This window comes from Rhodnius prolixus, unplaced genomic scaffold (genome assembly GCF_049639745.1).
Source record: "Rhodnius prolixus isolate KJV_2025 unplaced genomic scaffold, Rpr scaffold_9, whole genome shotgun sequence".
Taxonomy (NCBI): domain Eukaryota; kingdom Metazoa; phylum Arthropoda; class Insecta; order Hemiptera; family Reduviidae; genus Rhodnius; species Rhodnius prolixus.
This window is the reverse complement of record NW_027411604.1, coordinates 26219195-26237185: the sequence shown is the minus strand read 5'-3', so window position 1 is coordinate 26237185 and position 17991 is coordinate 26219195. Positions and strand designations below refer to the sequence as shown.

The window sequence follows — 17991 nt, the reverse complement described above, 5'->3', positions numbered from 1 at the left end:
AAACAAATGCACTTTTGTCTACTTCAACCAATCAGAAGTTTGCACCTGTATTCATGTTCTTGACCGGTAGGCTGATGTGTTTACTTAAGGTTATAACTGAAACTTAATAAATAATGAACGTTCACTATTAGTTAAAATATCAATTACATCTTATTCTTAATTTCCCAGTACCTGAAATCCTGCGGTAAGTTATCATTTTTTTATGAGTGATATTTTAAATAACTTAAATTCCTTACTTTTTTCCAATAAATAATTTTGTAAAGAAAATTTCTCTTTTTATTATCTTTTATCAATATTCTCTTAATTTCCTTATGATATTTATTTTTAGCATATTTCTAAAACGTATTTATTTCTTAAAATGTCTTTACCTCAGAGTTTTCATTAAAACATTTAATATAGGAGACATGGACATCACGTCAATACTGTTAACGTTTCTAGTAATTAGTATAGATTATGCAAATTCAAAAAAGAAACCTAAATCTGTAACTACAGTAATTGATGCAAAATGGGAAGTTACACCTTTGGTATTGGAAATGGCAGAATATCTTTTTGAAGAAAATCCTACTTCTTTTTGGAATTTTGTTGATGCTATTTCTTCATTAGATCCTCCATTAATTGATGAACGTAAGTGTACAATTATTATTTGAAATTAGTGGAGAGTTTTGTATTCTGATTTTTCTGATTGCCGTAACGGAATAAGACCTGCTTATTAGTTTGTATACAAATAATTCTTTAAAATTTTGGAATTTTTATCACACATTTCTTGTATTTATGATTCCTTTCGAAAATTTAAAATTTAGTAAATGAAACGGAGTGCCCAAGAACGAGAGAGTTGAGACTAATATACTCATCTCTTCAATCACCAAAATCTATAAAAAAAACTTTTGGGTTTTCTTCTCCAGGAACAACCTGTTTATCTGCATCTAATTTTATAAGATATTTTTAAACTGCAAAATCCCCAAACATTCTTCTGTACCTGTCTTAAGTATACTTCCACCAACTTTTTTTTTTAAACAAGCCAATAACCTAGGTAGTGATACCTTTGGAAATTTTCGAACTTCCTCATTACCATTTTTACACTCAGCTCTTATTATTCTTATCAGTTCTTATTAATTTTTGTAAAAAAGCGTGGCCTTTCAGCGCACAAAAAAAAAAACCAGACAATTTTTATTAACTTTTATAAACCCTGGAGGCATCCTTCTGCTTTGCTAGCCCCAGATTCCAGAACGGTGTGGAAAATCCCTCTTCATTCCCGATGTCTTTATTTAAGGATTTATAAGCTATCTCTGCAAAATTAGTTTTGTTATTAGTTGATAGTAGGCATTAAGATATGAAATACCAAATATATTAATATTTTATCTGTTTTATGGTTTAGCGAATGATAAAGCTAAATATGATAAAGCACTAGGAGTACTTGAGAAATTTTTAACACCAGCCCAGATTTCGTTGTTAAAATTTTTTCTCTCACTACATGTTTATTCGCCGAGAGTAGAAATGTATTGTCAGATTGCCAAAGAAAAAGGGATTCAATGCCCCGTAGCTGTGGAAATTGGAGGTTACATTGAATGTTCCCTTGAACAAATTGAAAAGAGAATAGTAAGTTATATATAATGTAGTTTTGTAATTGTTCTGAATTTATAGAGACCCATGAAGATTACCTGATATGTTATAATATTTTCTCATTTAGCTATCTGATGAGGTCTTCAATGAAACGGACATCCTTCGTTTAGACCATAAATACCAGAAAGGTGATGATGGCCCCGTAGTTATTCTTTATGGAGAACTCGGTACCCCGGAATTTTCAGAATTTCACAATTTTTTAAAAACTAAGGCAGAAAAAGGAGCATTACGCTATATTTTACGACATTGGGTCAAGGTAAATAAATCACTTATTCACGTTCTTTGATAAATATTTAATTTTTTAGGAAGTTTCTCGCAACGTAACTTGCTGGAAACATCTCTCTGATGTGACATGTAAATTTTTTTATTGTAGCATATATTGTAGGTTCTTTATCTTTTGATTATCTATTTTGTTTTTATTTGCCATGATAAATGAATAAATTAGAAACTCAAAACATTCGAGTAATCCCAATACCTGGAAGTTGAGAATCGCTTTGTTAAATCTAGAAAGGGATTGATTGAAATGTATTCTGCTTTTATATTTTAAGAAGATAATTTTGTTTTTACGATATTGAGAACTATTGAAATTCGTGAAAGATCTGACTTCTATCTTACAACGTTCAACTCGTCTGATTTTTATTGTTGGCTGAAATGAAATGCTATTACTACAGAATATTTGCTATTCTAAAGATGGTTTATGAAATCCTATAAGAAGGATTTTTGCGGAAGCTTAATAGTAAATGTTTGGTAAGACGAAATTCGCTCTGCCAGTTATATTCTTTCAAACACCCTTTTTAATAAGGTCTTCGAAACAGTTTTAGTAATTTCACTTCTTAAATACTATAAAGCAAAAAATAAGTCATGATTCTAAAATGCACTTGATGATTAAGGTGTTAGGTGACAAACTGATCTTTATCCAATAATCTTTCTGAGATGTATAAGAAATTAGACAGGGTTAAGAAAAAAGACTAGAGCAAGTTATGGCCAACAACTACTTGTGATAAAAAGTCACCGCACTCAAAAAAAAAAAAAAAAAAAACTAATGAATGGATCTTTCAACGTGCAGAACATAACAGAATACATAGTGTAACGTCCCCCCGAGTTGAATAGGTTCTTCGAAGGTTAGACGCCCATTAGAAAATTTTGAAAAATTGCCCTTAGCGTAAAACTGTTAGATTTATTTGTTTTTCTCAGACATTTCAATTTAAAAATTTAGATCTCATCTTAAAATTTGAAATTAAAAGGTAACTAACCGATACATTTTTTGAGATATAATCTTTTATGCTTCAATAATTTTTATTTGGAAATTTAATTAATAAATTATACATTTATTTATTCTTAATATTAAATGACAATAATAATGAGAATAATGATGTATATAAATAAATAAATAACTTTATTGCTTATAAGTTTACAACTTTTTGCAATGAGTTGGTTAAACATAAATAAACTCTAGTGTACTACATTAAATGAATGTAATGTAAAAAAATAAAATAATAATATAAACATAAACAAAAATAAATGATACCTTTCACTAAAAATTATTGTTATTTCAATTTATTTTTTTCTTAAATTAATTAACTCAACTGTGAATTTTACTTGAACCCTAAAATAACTCCTGCTTTTTGCCGCCTTTCCAAAGCTTGAGTTACAAAAAGTTACAAATTCTGTAACTCTAATTTAGAGTGGAAAGTCAGGAGAGAAACTATTTCTAATGTATATTTATTTAAATGCTGATACCTTAAGGGACTGTAGTAAGGGCACTCTATTAAGAAGTGTTCTAACGTGTCAGATTTAAACAAGGAACAGGTAAAACAGAGGTTTTCTGGCTTAAATTTAAATTTCCTTCCCATTATGAAAAAACTAGGAGATTTATTGCTAACAAGCCTTAACTGTACAAATAATCTTAAAACTGCAATGCTCATGTTAACACTAAGATGCCTAAAGCACTTACTAACCTGTAGTGGAAGTTAAACCTGGAGTTCAGAACATTATCTACATCCTTACACAAAAGGTTATTCTGAAATGAAATTTTTAAATTGGTGAGGTTGTTCTTTAGTAGGACTGGATCTTGACTGTTCCAAATATCTATGGCACCGATGCTGTACAACATATTTTTTAAACGTGAACACCAATTGTAAGGAATATTTGTATTATTAATTTCCTGAACTAATTTTAAATAACAGATTTTCTGAATTTGATTATTAGGTAATGATAACAGTTTGTGCCAGAATTTAATCATTCTATTGAATATATAACATTTTAGGTGATAACTATTTACTTCTAAGCGGTTATAACAATTTGGGGTATTGGAAGATAAATGTAGCAAGTATTTGAAAAATTTTAATTGTACTCTTTCTAATATATCCGAGTAATCAGCAGCCCAATTTTCGGAGGAATACAGTAGGGTCGGCAATATTAGTGACTTAAAGAGATGAACTTTAGAGTTCCAGCCATCAGATCTATAGGAGATAATATGTTCATTACTCTAGGAATAACCACCTGGCTTTTATTCACAAAATAATCGCAAGCTTTTCTAAATTTTCCCGATGAAGACAGTGGCACACCTAAATAATTAAAAGATTTTACTAAATTTAGCGGCTGCTCATTGTACATAACTCTATTATTTATTTTAAAATGTCCAGCTTTTGTGAACGGCATTACAACTGTTTTTGTAATATTTACTTGTAAGTCATTTTCAATACAAAAATCGTTCAATAACTTATTGAATTTATTCTTAATATTAAATGATAATAATAATGAGAATAATGATGTATATTATAAATAAAATACAGTTGTACCACAAAATACATTTACAAAAATTACAAAATAAAAAAAACAAACTTTGTTTTTGTATATTATTTTTTTCACAGTAGACATAGACAATAGCCTTTCTGGCCGTCTGTCGATATGTTCAACAATTCAAGTAATACTTATTGAACACAATACTAAAGTGCCCCCATTAATATTATTAACATATTTCCTGGCATAAAAACTAAAAGTTAATCCGAGCAATCTTGAAATTAAAACAAAATGAAACAAACCAGATTATAGAACATAAGCAAACAAAATGGACACACCACACATAATATAACAACTGAACTGGGCAACACAGTTGTTTTAACCTTTAATACTTTGTTGATAGAAACATTGTTAATATTAAATGATTCCAAAACTTCTATAATTTTTTTTTATTTAGTAGATTACAAAACTTAAGTTTGTTTTTTGTTGTAGGAAAGAGTACCAAAAAAACTTAGACTTTCAGGATATGGAGTAGAGTTACAAATGAAATCAACCGAATATAAAGCTCAAGATGACACAAAAGTCGAAGGTTCTCAAACAGAAGATAGCGAAGAAGAAGAAGATGAAGAAGTTGAAGGTTTTCATTTTCGAACATTGAAGTAAGCTTTAAGATTAATTAATTTATAAGTACATCACAAACTATTTCGTTTTCCTACCAGAGTAAGGGGCCTATTGCTGTGCGATTAGAGATGAGCAGGGTCGATAAGATAAGCGAGTTGTGTAGTAAACTTGGTTTGATTACCTCTCTCAATTAGGATTTGATTTAAGTATGTTAATGTGAGAAACTTTCAGAAAAGTATTTTTGCTATCAACATGCGTCCAAAATACCTTGGAATTTATTTATTTAAAGCTGGCATGAAAACATACCAGCGAAATAGCCTTCTTTGATAACATCTTTAACATGAAAAACAGTTTTTGGAAAAAATTATGCAATAAAATTGAAGAAATACTGTAAGAGAATGTTGTGTATGGATTTTGATTTTTCTCTTTCATTTATTTTACACGTTATGACTATTGCAATATCAATATACTTCTGTTCCTTTTGTTAAAGTTGTCGAGAATTCTAGTTAGATGAATTTTTGTGGGTTCTGAGGTCCCGAATTATTTAAAGTAACTATTATTTAAAAGTTCTAATTGAAAAAAAATTTATGATACTTAAATAATTTAATGAAAGGGTTTGCATGATTTTAATACAATAGATTTTTTTTTTCAGACAACTTTATCCAGAAAAATTAGACAATTTGGAAAAGTTTCGGCAAGAATTATTAGAATCGTCCAGCGAGCTAGCACCTTTAAAAGTATGGCAATTCCAAGAACTAAGTTTACAAGCTGCGCAAAGAATACTTACCGCACCAAAGGAAGAAGTTTTAAATGTGATGACATTTATAGCTCAGAATTTTCCGACACAGGTATGGATAATGTTTAATTTTTTTTTTTATCTTTCCTTTTTATTTAACTTAATTAAAAAAATAATTTATCTATTCTAGGCTAGATCTTTAGTTAAAACAGTAGTCAGTGCAGAGTTAAAAAACGAAATGAGACAAAATCAAGATCGATTTTCATCAACTCTTCATCTTCAACCATCAGATGCTGCTTTATTCGTTAATGGAATGTTTTTTGATTTAGAAACCCAGGATATATTTACTATATTAGAATATATTCGGGATGAGTTAAGAGTTATGGAAGGTCTTCATGATATAGGTAAATACTTTATTCTTGAATTTACCAATTTTTGTATTATCTCATTCTACTATTCATTGCATTTTCTTTTTTCTTTTTAGGTATAACTGAAAAGAAAGTATTCAAGTCTTTATTAGCAGTTGATCTAAGTACGACAGGAGTTGATTTTGGATTAGATATACGTGATTCAGCTGTTATGTGGCTTAATGACATTGAACATGACAAAGCTTACCAAAGATGGTCCACCTCTTTGTTTGATCTTCTGCGTCCTACCTTTCCTGGAATGATTCGCTCCATCAGAAAGAATCTTTATAACTTGGTGCGTTGTTTTCTTGCTGAAGATGTGATTAAAGTACCAAACTTATGTAAATTAATCAAAAGATAGAGCTGTTTGGGGCTGGAGTTTTTTGAGCGCTGTTGTGGATAAGATGGCATTTACTTTGCTTCTTACTTGCTTGTTTGTTCTCCAAAATTGGGATGTCTCCCTTATTATGCTTCTTGTGTTGTCTTATCGCATTTACTTTACCTCTTGTGTTGTTTAAAACTACGAATTGGGGAATTGCTATGAGTAGAGTAACTAAAACATTCCCACATACATACTACCATATTTGGCTTCCATATTCTCTACGTAGTGTAAGTAATTCTCTATATACCAGACAGATTTCATTTTAGGATTTGCTTAAGCTGATTCATTTTTAATCAGCAAAAAACGTAGTCACGTTCACAACGCGCTGCATATTTTACTGGTCATGATTTTTTTCCCACCTAAGTTGGTCAAGAATAGTGTATGAGCAGAAATGCCGTTTTTAAACGTAATAGAATATTTTGAGTAAGTTTTTTTATTTTCGTTACAGGTTGTTATTGGTGATCCTTCTAATAAAAAAGTAATTCCATTGGTTAAATTACTGCAATCATTTTTGGTGCATAATGCACCGCTAAGATTGGGAATGGTATTCGCACTGAATGGTAGTGTGAATGGTTTGGAGGACAGTGGCGTAGCAATGTTGAATGCCTACAACTATATCTCAGAAATAAAGGACATATCTCAAGCTATTAATTTTATGACGGATGTTAGTAAATATATAATAATATTTTAGTTAATTTAACATTTATACGAGTAATTAGTATTTTCGTTATACCAAAATGAATTAATAAAAAATTCATGTTTACATCTTAAGGTTTACGCTAGTGTAGGAGAGGATAAAACTATTCTACCAAGTGACATTCATTCATTGTTAAAAAGTAAATTTAAGTACGATTTAGATGAAGTTTTTGGACCAGATTCTGATTATAATACAGGATTAAAATTATCAACAGAATTTGTTGAGAAGTCTGGCCTAAGAAACATGCCGCAGGTATTTCTAGTTTTATTAATTGCTTTTGTTATTATTGTAAAAATATTATTTTATTAAAAATGATTTTCCTTTTTAAAGGTCTTGCTTAATGGTGTACCACTTCCAGAAAAAAGTTTAACAGCTGATGATTTTGAAGAGGCTGTATTGAGTGAGATAATGAATCAAACGCCTGCTTTACAAAAAGCTGTTTATAAAGGTGATTTAACTGATAAAGATAATGTTATAGATTATCTAATGAATCGGCCTAATATTATGCCCAGGTATGTAATGTATTTTTTCTTCTTTTAGAATAGGATATTATTTCTTGATTTGTTCTTTTCAAACACCGGAAAACCTAAAAATGAACAGTCTGCAAGTCGTTAGAACTAACTAGAGAAGGGCTGGACAGTCAATCTGGGGTGCTTTCTCACTCCCATCTGTATCGAACCAGGTGTTAGCAAGTTGTTTGACAAATGTAGTCGGGACTCGAGGTCGACTGTGCAGCATGAGCTCAGTGGGCTGAGAATTTAATCCATTTTGATACTGTTCATTTTTCATTAAACTTATTTTGTAGATTTATTGTGACAGATTTTAAACGGAATATCAAACGACTTCTCTTGACAGGCTTTTTTTTTGCTGTGCATTAATGATTTTAGGCATTAATGTTCAATTCATTTTGTAAATTCACTTATCTCAAAATTTGAGACGGAGAAAGAACATGCTATTCCAACAAACCTAAAATCTTTGGAGCTATTGGAATTTTGGCTTAATTGTACTTTTAACGGTGCGAATGTTCAAAAACAAAATAGAATAGGTCACTGCTCTCAGAACATCAGTATCAGTATATCTAGGCCTCCACAACATCAGCATCGTTCTTTTACATTACTGACGTTATTTGCAGCATTAATACATACATAAGCAAATAACTGCCTTATTATTGTTTTTTCAATTCTTCCCAAAATATCTTGTAAAATGGCGCGAGATAAAATTAAAACATGCTTTTATCCCTTGAATTACCTAATGTTAATCAATAATATTGTACTGGTACTGTCCAATGGCCAAGCTGACTCATTCTATAACCTGATTGAATGCATAGCAACAAATTTAAAGTTTCCTATTAATTTGTTCGAGTACAAATCTGAAACAATGGATGATTCCAGATTTAAAATTGTTTATGTAGCAACTATCAAAAAGTATAAAATAAAGATAGATGCTGTTCACCTAAGATCTGATTCACTCCTTGGGCTTCTGTAAATATTTCTTTTAGATAAGAAATTATTGTTTGCTTAAAAATTCCTAACATACGTTTATTAAAGTTCTGTTTCACGATTATTGGTTTTAGGTTGAACGAGCGAGTATTGTCCGCCAACAAAGAGAGATATTTAGCACTAACTAAATTTGCTGATCAATCAATTTTAGATTTGTTAAATAACATGCACTACATAATGGGCAAAGGAAATCAAAAGAAAAATGATCTTCACTTAATTACCAACTGGGTTGTTGTTGATTTGGGTGACGATAAAGGAAAGGAATTATTATCGAATGCTATTCGTCAAATGGTAAGTTTAATCACTGTTAGTTGTTAAAACAGAGATATTGCACATCTTTTGTCTGTCGGCTTTTCGGAGAGGTCGTAGAGCGTGCTCTGGTTAGTTGGATTTATCACTTTTAAAAAGCTGCTTGAATCAAGGGTCTGCGATCGGCTCCAATTCGGTGTGGATTCTATTCTAGATACCATTACAGAGGAGTTCCTTGCATTCATTGAATTCTAATCTAATTCTGCAAATTATTCATAAACTCAAATTATTTCATTATTATTTATTATCTATTGCTTCTGTTTAGGAAGGTGGCAGCAACACAAGAACTGGCCCCATCATCAGTAGCCAGGATGAACATGGAAGTATCCTGAATAAAGTTGTTTTGGGAGCATTAATACAGTCATCTGAAAATTCTTTAAAAAAAATTAGCGATTTATTAGCTGATGCTGATAATATAGAGAACAGTTTAAAAGAATTATCTGATTATGGAATAACTGTAAGAACACTTATATTCATTTCAATGGCTAGCTAAATCAATGTTTATTTTTTGTTTTTATTTATTTATTTATTTTAAATTAAGTTTAAAGAAGTTAAATTTTAATCACTGTTAGCAGGGTTGTCTTTGAGATGGTTTTAACAGTAAAGATATGTGTAGTAGAAAAGTCGGATTTTTATTAGATTTTCTCGTTTATAATCAAATTAACATGTTAGTGCTAATACTCGAAACAGATCATACTCTTTAGCAATTACTTATCGTCTATGTTTATAACATCTAGGTTTAGAATAAAAGAAGGCTTTAACTGCACTATGTTTTCCTCTAACCGGTTGAATCACCTACACTGTCAAGTTGCAATTACCAAGTTTTGCATTTTTTTTATTTCTTTAAAAGGGGTTTATATTTCTCAAACTAAAATGCTTCAGCTTTCCAGCTTTCATAGTAGAAGTATGAATGAACTGTTTTGCCATTTTTGATAAAGTTACAGTTAATATTTTCTTTATGGTTAAAAACAAAACCCAACGTCATTTTCTTCAAACTGAAAACTATTTCTGACACTGATGGCCAGCCTTAATCAGTGCTACCAGGATTGCGATATAAATTTACTGTAATGTTAGTACACTTCGATTAATAAAACAATCATACTTTTTCAATGAACTTTCGGCGAGTGTTTAAATATGCTCTGTGAGTTATGAAGTAAGGTTGTAAAGGATTGTTTATAGATTGGAACAGCTACAGTAGATGATAGTTAAGTAAATGAAAGACAAAATAAAAACAAATTGAATGATGCTTAAAGTGTCTCTCAAAACAGAGGTCAGAGGTCAGTTAACATATTAAAATCTGAAAACGATATTTTTTATCTTAATTTATTATATTAATTTGATTGTTTGAAAACAGTATATGATTCTGAATCAGAGTCTCTATCAAATGCTCATGTTATTGATCAGAATAAAAATTGTTCGGAATTTTTTAATACTGACAATCAAATACTCTTTGTAATCGATTCCTCCACAAGTTAGTATTGATAATTTTTACATCAGATACAGCGCTGCATGGCTTTAAATTTTGTATATCTTTTTATGCTGCGTTATATTTATGTATATGTAGATGATCATTTAAAACCACTAGCAAAATTCAGATTTTACCAGCTGGTGTCTTAATAACTGGTTAATAGTTTATCTATTTATATATTTTGGTATAAACAATGTATTTTTTGTTGAATTATTTTAGGGCGAAATTGAAAAGAAGGTTGATGAATTACTGAAAATCCACTCAAGATTTATCAAAGAATCTCTGTTATTCCAACCTGGACAGAGAGGTGTTATCAGCAATGGTCGTGTACTTGGTCCATTTGATAATAATGAACATTTTACAATTGATGACTTTGATCTTCTAGAAAGATTAAGTCTTTCAACTCATGTTGAGAAAATTTATAAAGTAATAGTTAAAAATATTGAGGGTCAGTTAACAAAAGTATTTTATTGTAAATTAAATTATTTAATTCGAAATCAAAATTATCTATTTCTAATTGCAGATGTTAATTTACTTAATAGTGATATGCTTTTAAAATCTGTGTCTCTTCTGGCTTCAAGACCAGAAACAAAAAGCCGTTTTGAGATCAATCCATTTGGTGAAGAGCATAGGTAATTAAGTTATTTGAAAATTTTTATTTTAGAACATTATAATAAAAAATTTAAAAATTTATTTTAAATGTTTTGTATTTTAGTGTAGTAAAACTTCCAGCTACCTTAGATGGCCCTGCATTCGATTTAGTAGCTATTGTCGATCCCGTATCTCATGGAGCTCACAAAATTGGTTCTATATTGTCTACATTCCAACAAGTATTTAACGCAGATATCAAAATATTTTTGAATTGTGTTGAAAAGAATAGTGATATGCCCCTTAAAAGGTATGTCTACAATTTTAGCATTTATTTACTATCTTACTTTTTTTATAGTTTATATTTTTAATCTTAAATAAGCAAATGTTTTTTTACATTATTAGCTTCTACCGTTATGTAATTGAACCTGCCCCGCAATTCACATCATCTGGCGAATTAGCTAATGGTCCAATGGCGAAGTTTTCAAACATGCCGGGTGCACCGCTCTTAACACAAAATATGTTGGTGCCTGATAATTGGATGGTTGAGAGTATTGCTAGCCCACATGATTTGGACAACATTAAATTGGATCAAGTAGATTCAAACGTTCACAGGTATTATATTAAGTCAATAATAAAAAGATTAATGAAATGGAGGGTGAATATATAATGAAATGATCCTGTACTTCTTCTACTTGTTCTCAGTGCATTTCTGAAAGTCAAACCGTTAACGTTTCCAATCAAATCAAAATGATTCAATCTTATTTATTAAAATATTTCAATTATTATTTTCTTTTAATTTAATCGCAACAACATCCAAGGCCATTCGCTTTCTTATTCTTAGCTTTTTGAATGCATTGCCGGCCTTCGAACTGTACTCTCTCGCTCTAGACTCCATCACCGAAAGTGAGCTGCAGACGCTCTTACAAGAGAAGCAGCGGACGTGGATAACGAAGGACTTCCTACTTTACAAGTCCAACGCACTATCAATTGAGTTAATCTCGTATCCAATTCTTTAAACTAAATAATGAATAAGAAGTGATCTTTAAGTATCGCTGTAAGAAAAGCTTAAAATCGCTTCTTCATACTCAGTAATCTAACTTACATTCACTAAAACAATTCAAATATAAATTGTTTCGAATAAAATTAACGTACATCCGTGATTTTTAATGCTTATATAAAAAAATATTTCAAGGATTCAAATTCTGGTTTATTAATTTTTTTTTTCAAAATTCGGCATTTTTACAAACCCTCAATTATAATTACTAATCAGAAACGTATACGCAAATTATTGAAACGTAAAGTCACAACGGCCTTAGAACCACTTTAAACTAATTTTCTTTAAAAAAATCAAATGAAATCAAATTTTTAACTTCCTGTTTGTGTTTCTTTTTTTTAAAAGAATCCTCATATTTTCTGGGACCTTAAAATGATACCAATTGAATCAAAATTTAGGTAATCTAAAGTAATCATCCCATTTTAAATTAACAGTGATAGAAGGTGTAAGGAATGAAAATAATTATTTTATTTTATTTACAATTAAAATGCAAGTGAACATAATTTGTTTTTAGTCATTTTGAATTGGAATACCTTATTTTGGAAGGACATTGTTTTGATACGGTCCTTGGTTCACCCCCTCGTGGTCTTCAGGTTACATTAGGTACTGAGAGATCCCCTACAGAGTTTGATACAATTGTGATGGCGAATCTTGGATATTTCCAGTTAAAGGTAAGTTTTAAAATAATATTTAATACAGAAAATTAAAACAAGAGAAAAATGTTTTGAAGAGATAATATTGTAATAGTTCTGTAAAAAGATAACGCTGATAGTTGAGAATTGTGTTCATGTTTTAGGCCAATCCTGGTGCGTGGACTCTTCGATTGAGGCATGGAAGGTCAGCTGCACTTTACGATATTGCGGGATACAGGTAATATCAGAAATCTTATGTATGAATACAGTAATTTTAAGTGATCTTCCCAGCACTTGCAAATTTGCAGTAATTGTAATTAATTAATAAGGCAGTGCAAATAATAGATAGTACTTCTGGTTGATCTCCAGAAACTTGTTTTAACCCCTCTTATTATAACAAAGGTTTTTTAAAATTTAATTTCTGCGATTCTTTGTTTTGCTAACCGCAAACACTCACAGAAACCTCCACTGATTAGTTACTATCATGCTTATTAAAAGAGGTATTAAAACGACTGACGGTAATCAACTAATCCAGTTACTTTTTATAGTTGTATCGTTTGCCTTGACCAGCAAAGACAAGTGGTATGTCGCATGCTGGCCAAATAAGAGCCATGGGTTAAGGGATATCTCCTAAACATCTGCCAAATTTTCTCACTGGTCTCAAGTGAATTTCCTAACCCAGTGTCCCTGCTGTCTTCCCACAACGGTCCAAATTTAGGTAGCAAGTATCTAAGTCCAGACACCTAACTTTAAAAACTGCTAGCTCTTAAACAACCACATCATAGAAAATCCACTTATAGTCCAAATTCATTAGTTTAGTAAGTAAGATTAGGTAAATTTTTGCGGAAGTTGCACTTTCAAATCTAGCTGGTTACCTTTGAATTTTCACTTCCAAGGATCTGTAGGGGTGTCTGGTGATGGACAATGTTGTCTATATAAAGGGACCTCATTTTCTGAATTTGACAATGCACCAAGAAGGTTCCTGGTGCTTTGATCTCCGATGTGACACCCCTTAAACAGAAAATTAATATTTCGAAATTTCTGGAATCTAGTTATTTAAATGGTTTAATTTTCGTTTTTACGATTCCAAACTGTATTAAAAATCAAGTTGCGTAATATGTAAACAAATATTTTGGAATAGCTAATCGAATCCGGCTCGTGGTTGTCTGAATAAAACTTATGCAGTGATGTAATTTAATAAACTATTTCAACAATGCAATAACTACTGTTATGGAGTTAACAATTTTATGAATTTGGAAGTTGTTAGTTTTTTTTTGTTTTTTTTTTCATAATGCTTTTAATATTTCAGCCATCTTGGCGTTGATTATGCTGTAAACAAATCTGAAATCACCATACTGTTAAGTTCCTTCCGTTCTCATGCAATTAAATTGAAGGTAACGAAAAAGCCTGAGAAAGCTGGAGTAGACCTTCTTGGGGATGATAACGATGAACAGCAAGGTCTTTGGGGATCCATTGCGAGGTTTGTAGTTTTTATTATTAATATCTAAATCTTGAAAACGAATGTCTATTCAAATATGTATAAAGTTAAATTAATTGTTTTTTGTTTTAGCACATTTGGCGGCAGTAGGGATGATACATATGATGGTAAAGAGGATGTTATCAACATATTTTCTCTTGCATCCGGCCATTTGTATGAGAGGTTTTTGCGTATAATGATGTTGAGTGTGCTTAAAAATACTAAAACTCCTGTGAAATTTTGGTTCCTTAAAAATTACCTTTCACCTACTTTTAAGGTATAACTTTTTTCTTTTAAAATTTCTTTAAATTAAATTTGGATGTAATTTTTTTGATAAAAAAAGATTTAATCTAAGAGATGATGCTGTTCTCTAATTTTACATTGGAATATTTATTAAACCGGCGAAATATACGTTGTGAAAAAAACTAAATACTTTGTGAAATTCCATTAAAACTCGACTTGAAAGATAAAGCTAAAACAGTTATTTTATTTTGAATTATATATGAACTCGTTGTTCTAGGATTTTCTGCCTAGGATGGCCAAACATTATGGATTTCAATATGAGCTTGTCCAATACAAATGGCCTAGATGGCTACATCAACAGACTGAAAAACAAAGAATTATTTGGGGTTATAAAATTTTATTCCTGGACGTACTCTTTCCTCTGGATGTTAAAAAGATAATATTCGTTGATGCTGATCAAGTAAGGAAATGTAATTAATTTATAACAATTTTTTCAATTAATTATTGTAAATAAAAATAAATACATCGATTTAAAAATGTTATAAGTTCTTTCTTCCATTGTCAATGTAATTGTTGTTTTAAAATTATTAAACGTTTTGCAGGTGGTACGAGCTGATATGAAGGAATTAGTTGATTTAGATTTGGGAGGCGCACCTTACGGATATACCCCATTTTGTGATAGTCGCACGGAAATGGATGGTTTTAGGTTTGTAATGATTTAAAATTGAAGTAGAATTAAATTAAACCATGGAAACGAAAAAAACGCTTAATTTAATGTAGGTTCTGGAAGAGTGGATATTGGCGCAACCATCTTCAAGGACGCAAATACCATATTAGCGCCCTGTACGTTGTAGATTTAAAACGATTTAGAAGAATAGCAGCTGGTGATAGATTGAGAGGGCAATATCAAGCCCTTAGTCAAGATCCTAACAGCTTATCTAATCTAGATCAGGTAATTTTGATTTAAATTTAATATTACTATAATGAGCATATGAAGCTTAATTTATTTACTTACTTGGTTTTTGGCATAAAATTTGTAACATTCAGCATCTATTATTTCAAATATCTCAATTTCACTTCAAATTACTTGTGCCTGGATTGAATACCTTTTATAACAGGTCAAACCCTTTGTTTTCGCCAGTTTTTGTGAGGGAATCGGATCTTTTATGTCTGAATAGAAAACAAAATCAATAGCTAGAACGTTGTCCTGTTGTAGACTGGCTAATAATTTGCCCCCATTTTCTTGTTACTAACACACTGAAAAAAGGAGCTGTCATATTTTTTGTAAAAGGTTTTGCAATTTTAATGATTTAAGATGTCGACCATGCATTTTTCTTCAGGTGGAGTACTGTTAAGGTAGCCGATTCAGTTGAGAAGGCATTTGTTTTTAATATTAGTCAATTATAATTTTTTAATTTAGTCTGCACAGTTGTACAAAATGCTTCCAAAATCTAAAACAGACCAGCCAGTTGCTAGTATATTTGAGTAAGCATTCTAAGGGGTTCGCCTCCCTCAAGTTATAGTTATATATTATTCGTATTCTATTAATAAAGTTTCACATTTTTCTGTTATACGAAGTTATAACTTATTATACATTTTAGGATCTTCCAAACAACATGATTCACCAAGTAGCTATCAAGTCGTTACCACAAGAGTGGCTTTGGTGTGAAACTTGGTGTGACGATGAGTCCAAGACTAGAGCAAAGACAATAGATTTGGTAAGATTGATTTATATTGTATATATTTTTCGGAATTAATTGCACTAATCTGCTATTTGTTTCATTGACTAATCATGGCTAAACTAAATTAAGTATGAAACACTCATTAAATAAGGGATTAATTTATGTACATTTTTAATTTTTTTGTTTTGTTTTGTTTAAGTGTAACAATCCTTTAACCAAGGAAGCCAAACTAACGGCAGCGATGAGGATAGTGACCGAATGGAACGAATATGACAGTGAAATTAAGCAAGTCCATCTTGGTTTGGGCAATACCGAAGACCAGGAGGAGGAGTTTGATAGTAATTTTCAGTCATTTCTTATTTTTTCATTTATACTACAATAAAGTCTGGGCATTTTTTCCTCATTTGTACTTAACAGAGGTGGACGATTTGACTCTTTTAAAGGAATCAAACATTTCAAATATAATTGAGATCTGAGTGAAACAAATATTTAGTTCAATATTTAGACCTTATTTTTTACAGTTTTCGTTAGTTCTTCTATCTTTTGCCTCTACCCATTCCTTCATTCTGAACCCCTGCCTGAAGTTTTCAGTTTGACCTTGATAATTTTGTTGCCTGAAGTAGGCGAAGGGGGTCTGGCTGATCCATCGCAGCAGTTCTCTTTTGCAAATCTGTTTGCCTATTTATTGCTGTGATTAACTCAATTGCTTCGGTAAATCCTTAAATTTCGCAATTTATTTTTCTTCCTTAGAATGTCAAAAAATTTAAGTTTTGAGCTTATTCCGCAGTTAGCTTTGATCTGGCGCTACTACCGAATACTACCTTGTACACTTTTAACGTGATTGCATTTTACGAGGCGGAGAAAGAGTTCTTTTTGTGGCGGGAGGAGCTAACGTACAAAGCTTCGGCGTAGATCAGCTTTCTAGCTAAACATCATTTACTCCCACATTAAAGAGGGCTCCTATATTTTTGAGGAAGCTTAATTAAAACTGTCCTGAAGGACAGTTGTATGAGGTTCATAAGTGAATGAAACATATTTAAATTATGATGAAAAATGCTGAGACTTCCGTTATTAATGAATTTTAAAAAAAACTTTTCATTTGTTTTTAATTTACTGAACTTTTGTTTTCAGATGAAAAATCACAATCACACCAACATAGTGAATTGTAAATATTTTTTTTTCGATTATTTCGGATTTCGCAGAGAAAAGACGTTTATTTTAAATTCATACACTTTTCTATTTTTTTTTTAATTTCACGAGTGCTTGGTGCCAAATTCTCTGAAAACATTGACAAACGAGGATCTCTAATGACTTTTATTTTACTTGCACCCATGTTTGTTAGTGATCGTTTTATGATAATTTATTTGATCTCCCGTATATAAATTATAATATATAAATAATTTATTTGGCGTTCATAACCATGTGTATTAGTGACATATTTGTATATATGTAAAATACGAAAAAGCGGTCTATTGAGTGAATAAAAATGTACTGTATAGTTTAGTTTTGCGAGTATAAATTGAAATTTTGTTGTGATTGTTAAAGCCTGTTCTTCTATCAGTTATAAAAAAATTTTAATAATAAAGATGAAGAAAAAAAGTTGGATTTCGTTTTTGTAATCAGCATGGTCGTTATTGGGAAGTAGTTCAGTTTTAACCTACTGGGAACCCTCGCGGAGTTCCCAAGTTCTCGAATCCTGTTGCTTCCATTTTCTCTTCCTAGGAGCATCTTTCACCTTACTGTCCAGTGATGGGCATTGTTGTGTCTGCAACGAGAGAACACTGGAGGCCTACAGTGCATTGAAAAAAAGCAAAGCTCCGGGCACCTGGGA

General features: G+C 30.9%; 1 protein-coding gene across 2 annotated transcripts; it reads left to right on the top strand.

Annotated features, from left to right (window-relative positions):
• The first annotated feature begins 43 nt into the window (after nucleotides 1-43).
• Uggt (UDP-glucose-glycoprotein glucosyltransferase) lies at nucleotides 44-17455 on the top strand. Of its 2 annotated transcripts, XM_074127738.1 has the most exons (27): nucleotides 44-184; nucleotides 400-624; nucleotides 1376-1596; nucleotides 1688-1876; nucleotides 4855-5021; nucleotides 5636-5831; nucleotides 5910-6123; nucleotides 6204-6421; nucleotides 6957-7172; nucleotides 7281-7457; nucleotides 7536-7717; nucleotides 8779-8995; nucleotides 9279-9470; nucleotides 10701-10929; nucleotides 11005-11113; nucleotides 11197-11379; nucleotides 11475-11684; nucleotides 12641-12797; nucleotides 12923-12996; nucleotides 14068-14238; nucleotides 14329-14512; nucleotides 14756-14938; nucleotides 15081-15184; nucleotides 15259-15430; nucleotides 16080-16196; nucleotides 16360-16498; nucleotides 17292-17455. In XM_074127738.1, the coding sequence occupies exons 2-27, from the start codon at nucleotides 405-407 to the stop codon at nucleotides 17327-17329; spliced, it is 4479 nt and encodes a 1492-aa protein (XP_073983839.1). In that variant the 5' UTR covers nucleotides 44-184; nucleotides 400-404; the 3' UTR covers nucleotides 17330-17455. The 2 variants fall into 2 exon arrangements, with proteins under 2 accessions (XP_073983839.1, XP_073983840.1); XM_074127739.1 differs by lacking the exons at nucleotides 15259-15430; nucleotides 16080-16196; nucleotides 16360-16498; nucleotides 17292-17455 and having other exon boundaries at nucleotides 14756-14948; nucleotides 15081-15110.
• The last annotated feature ends 536 nt before the right edge of the window (nucleotides 17456-17991 follow it).

What these genes read in the sequence shown, in the direction of transcription:
- Uggt (XM_074127738.1), top strand. Translation starts at nt 405, where the DNA reads ATGGACATCACGTCAATACTGTTAACGTTTCTAGTAATTAGTATAGAT. An exon ending in CGGCCTAATATTATGCCCAG is followed by an intron (nt 7,718 to 8,778) that starts GTATGTAATGTA and finishes TATTGGTTTTAG; the next exon opens with GTTGAACGAGCGAGTATTGT. An exon ending in CTTTGGGGATCCATTGCGAG is followed by an intron (nt 14,239 to 14,328) that starts GTTTGTAGTTTT and finishes TTTTTGTTTTAG; the next exon opens with CACATTTGGCGGCAGTAGGG.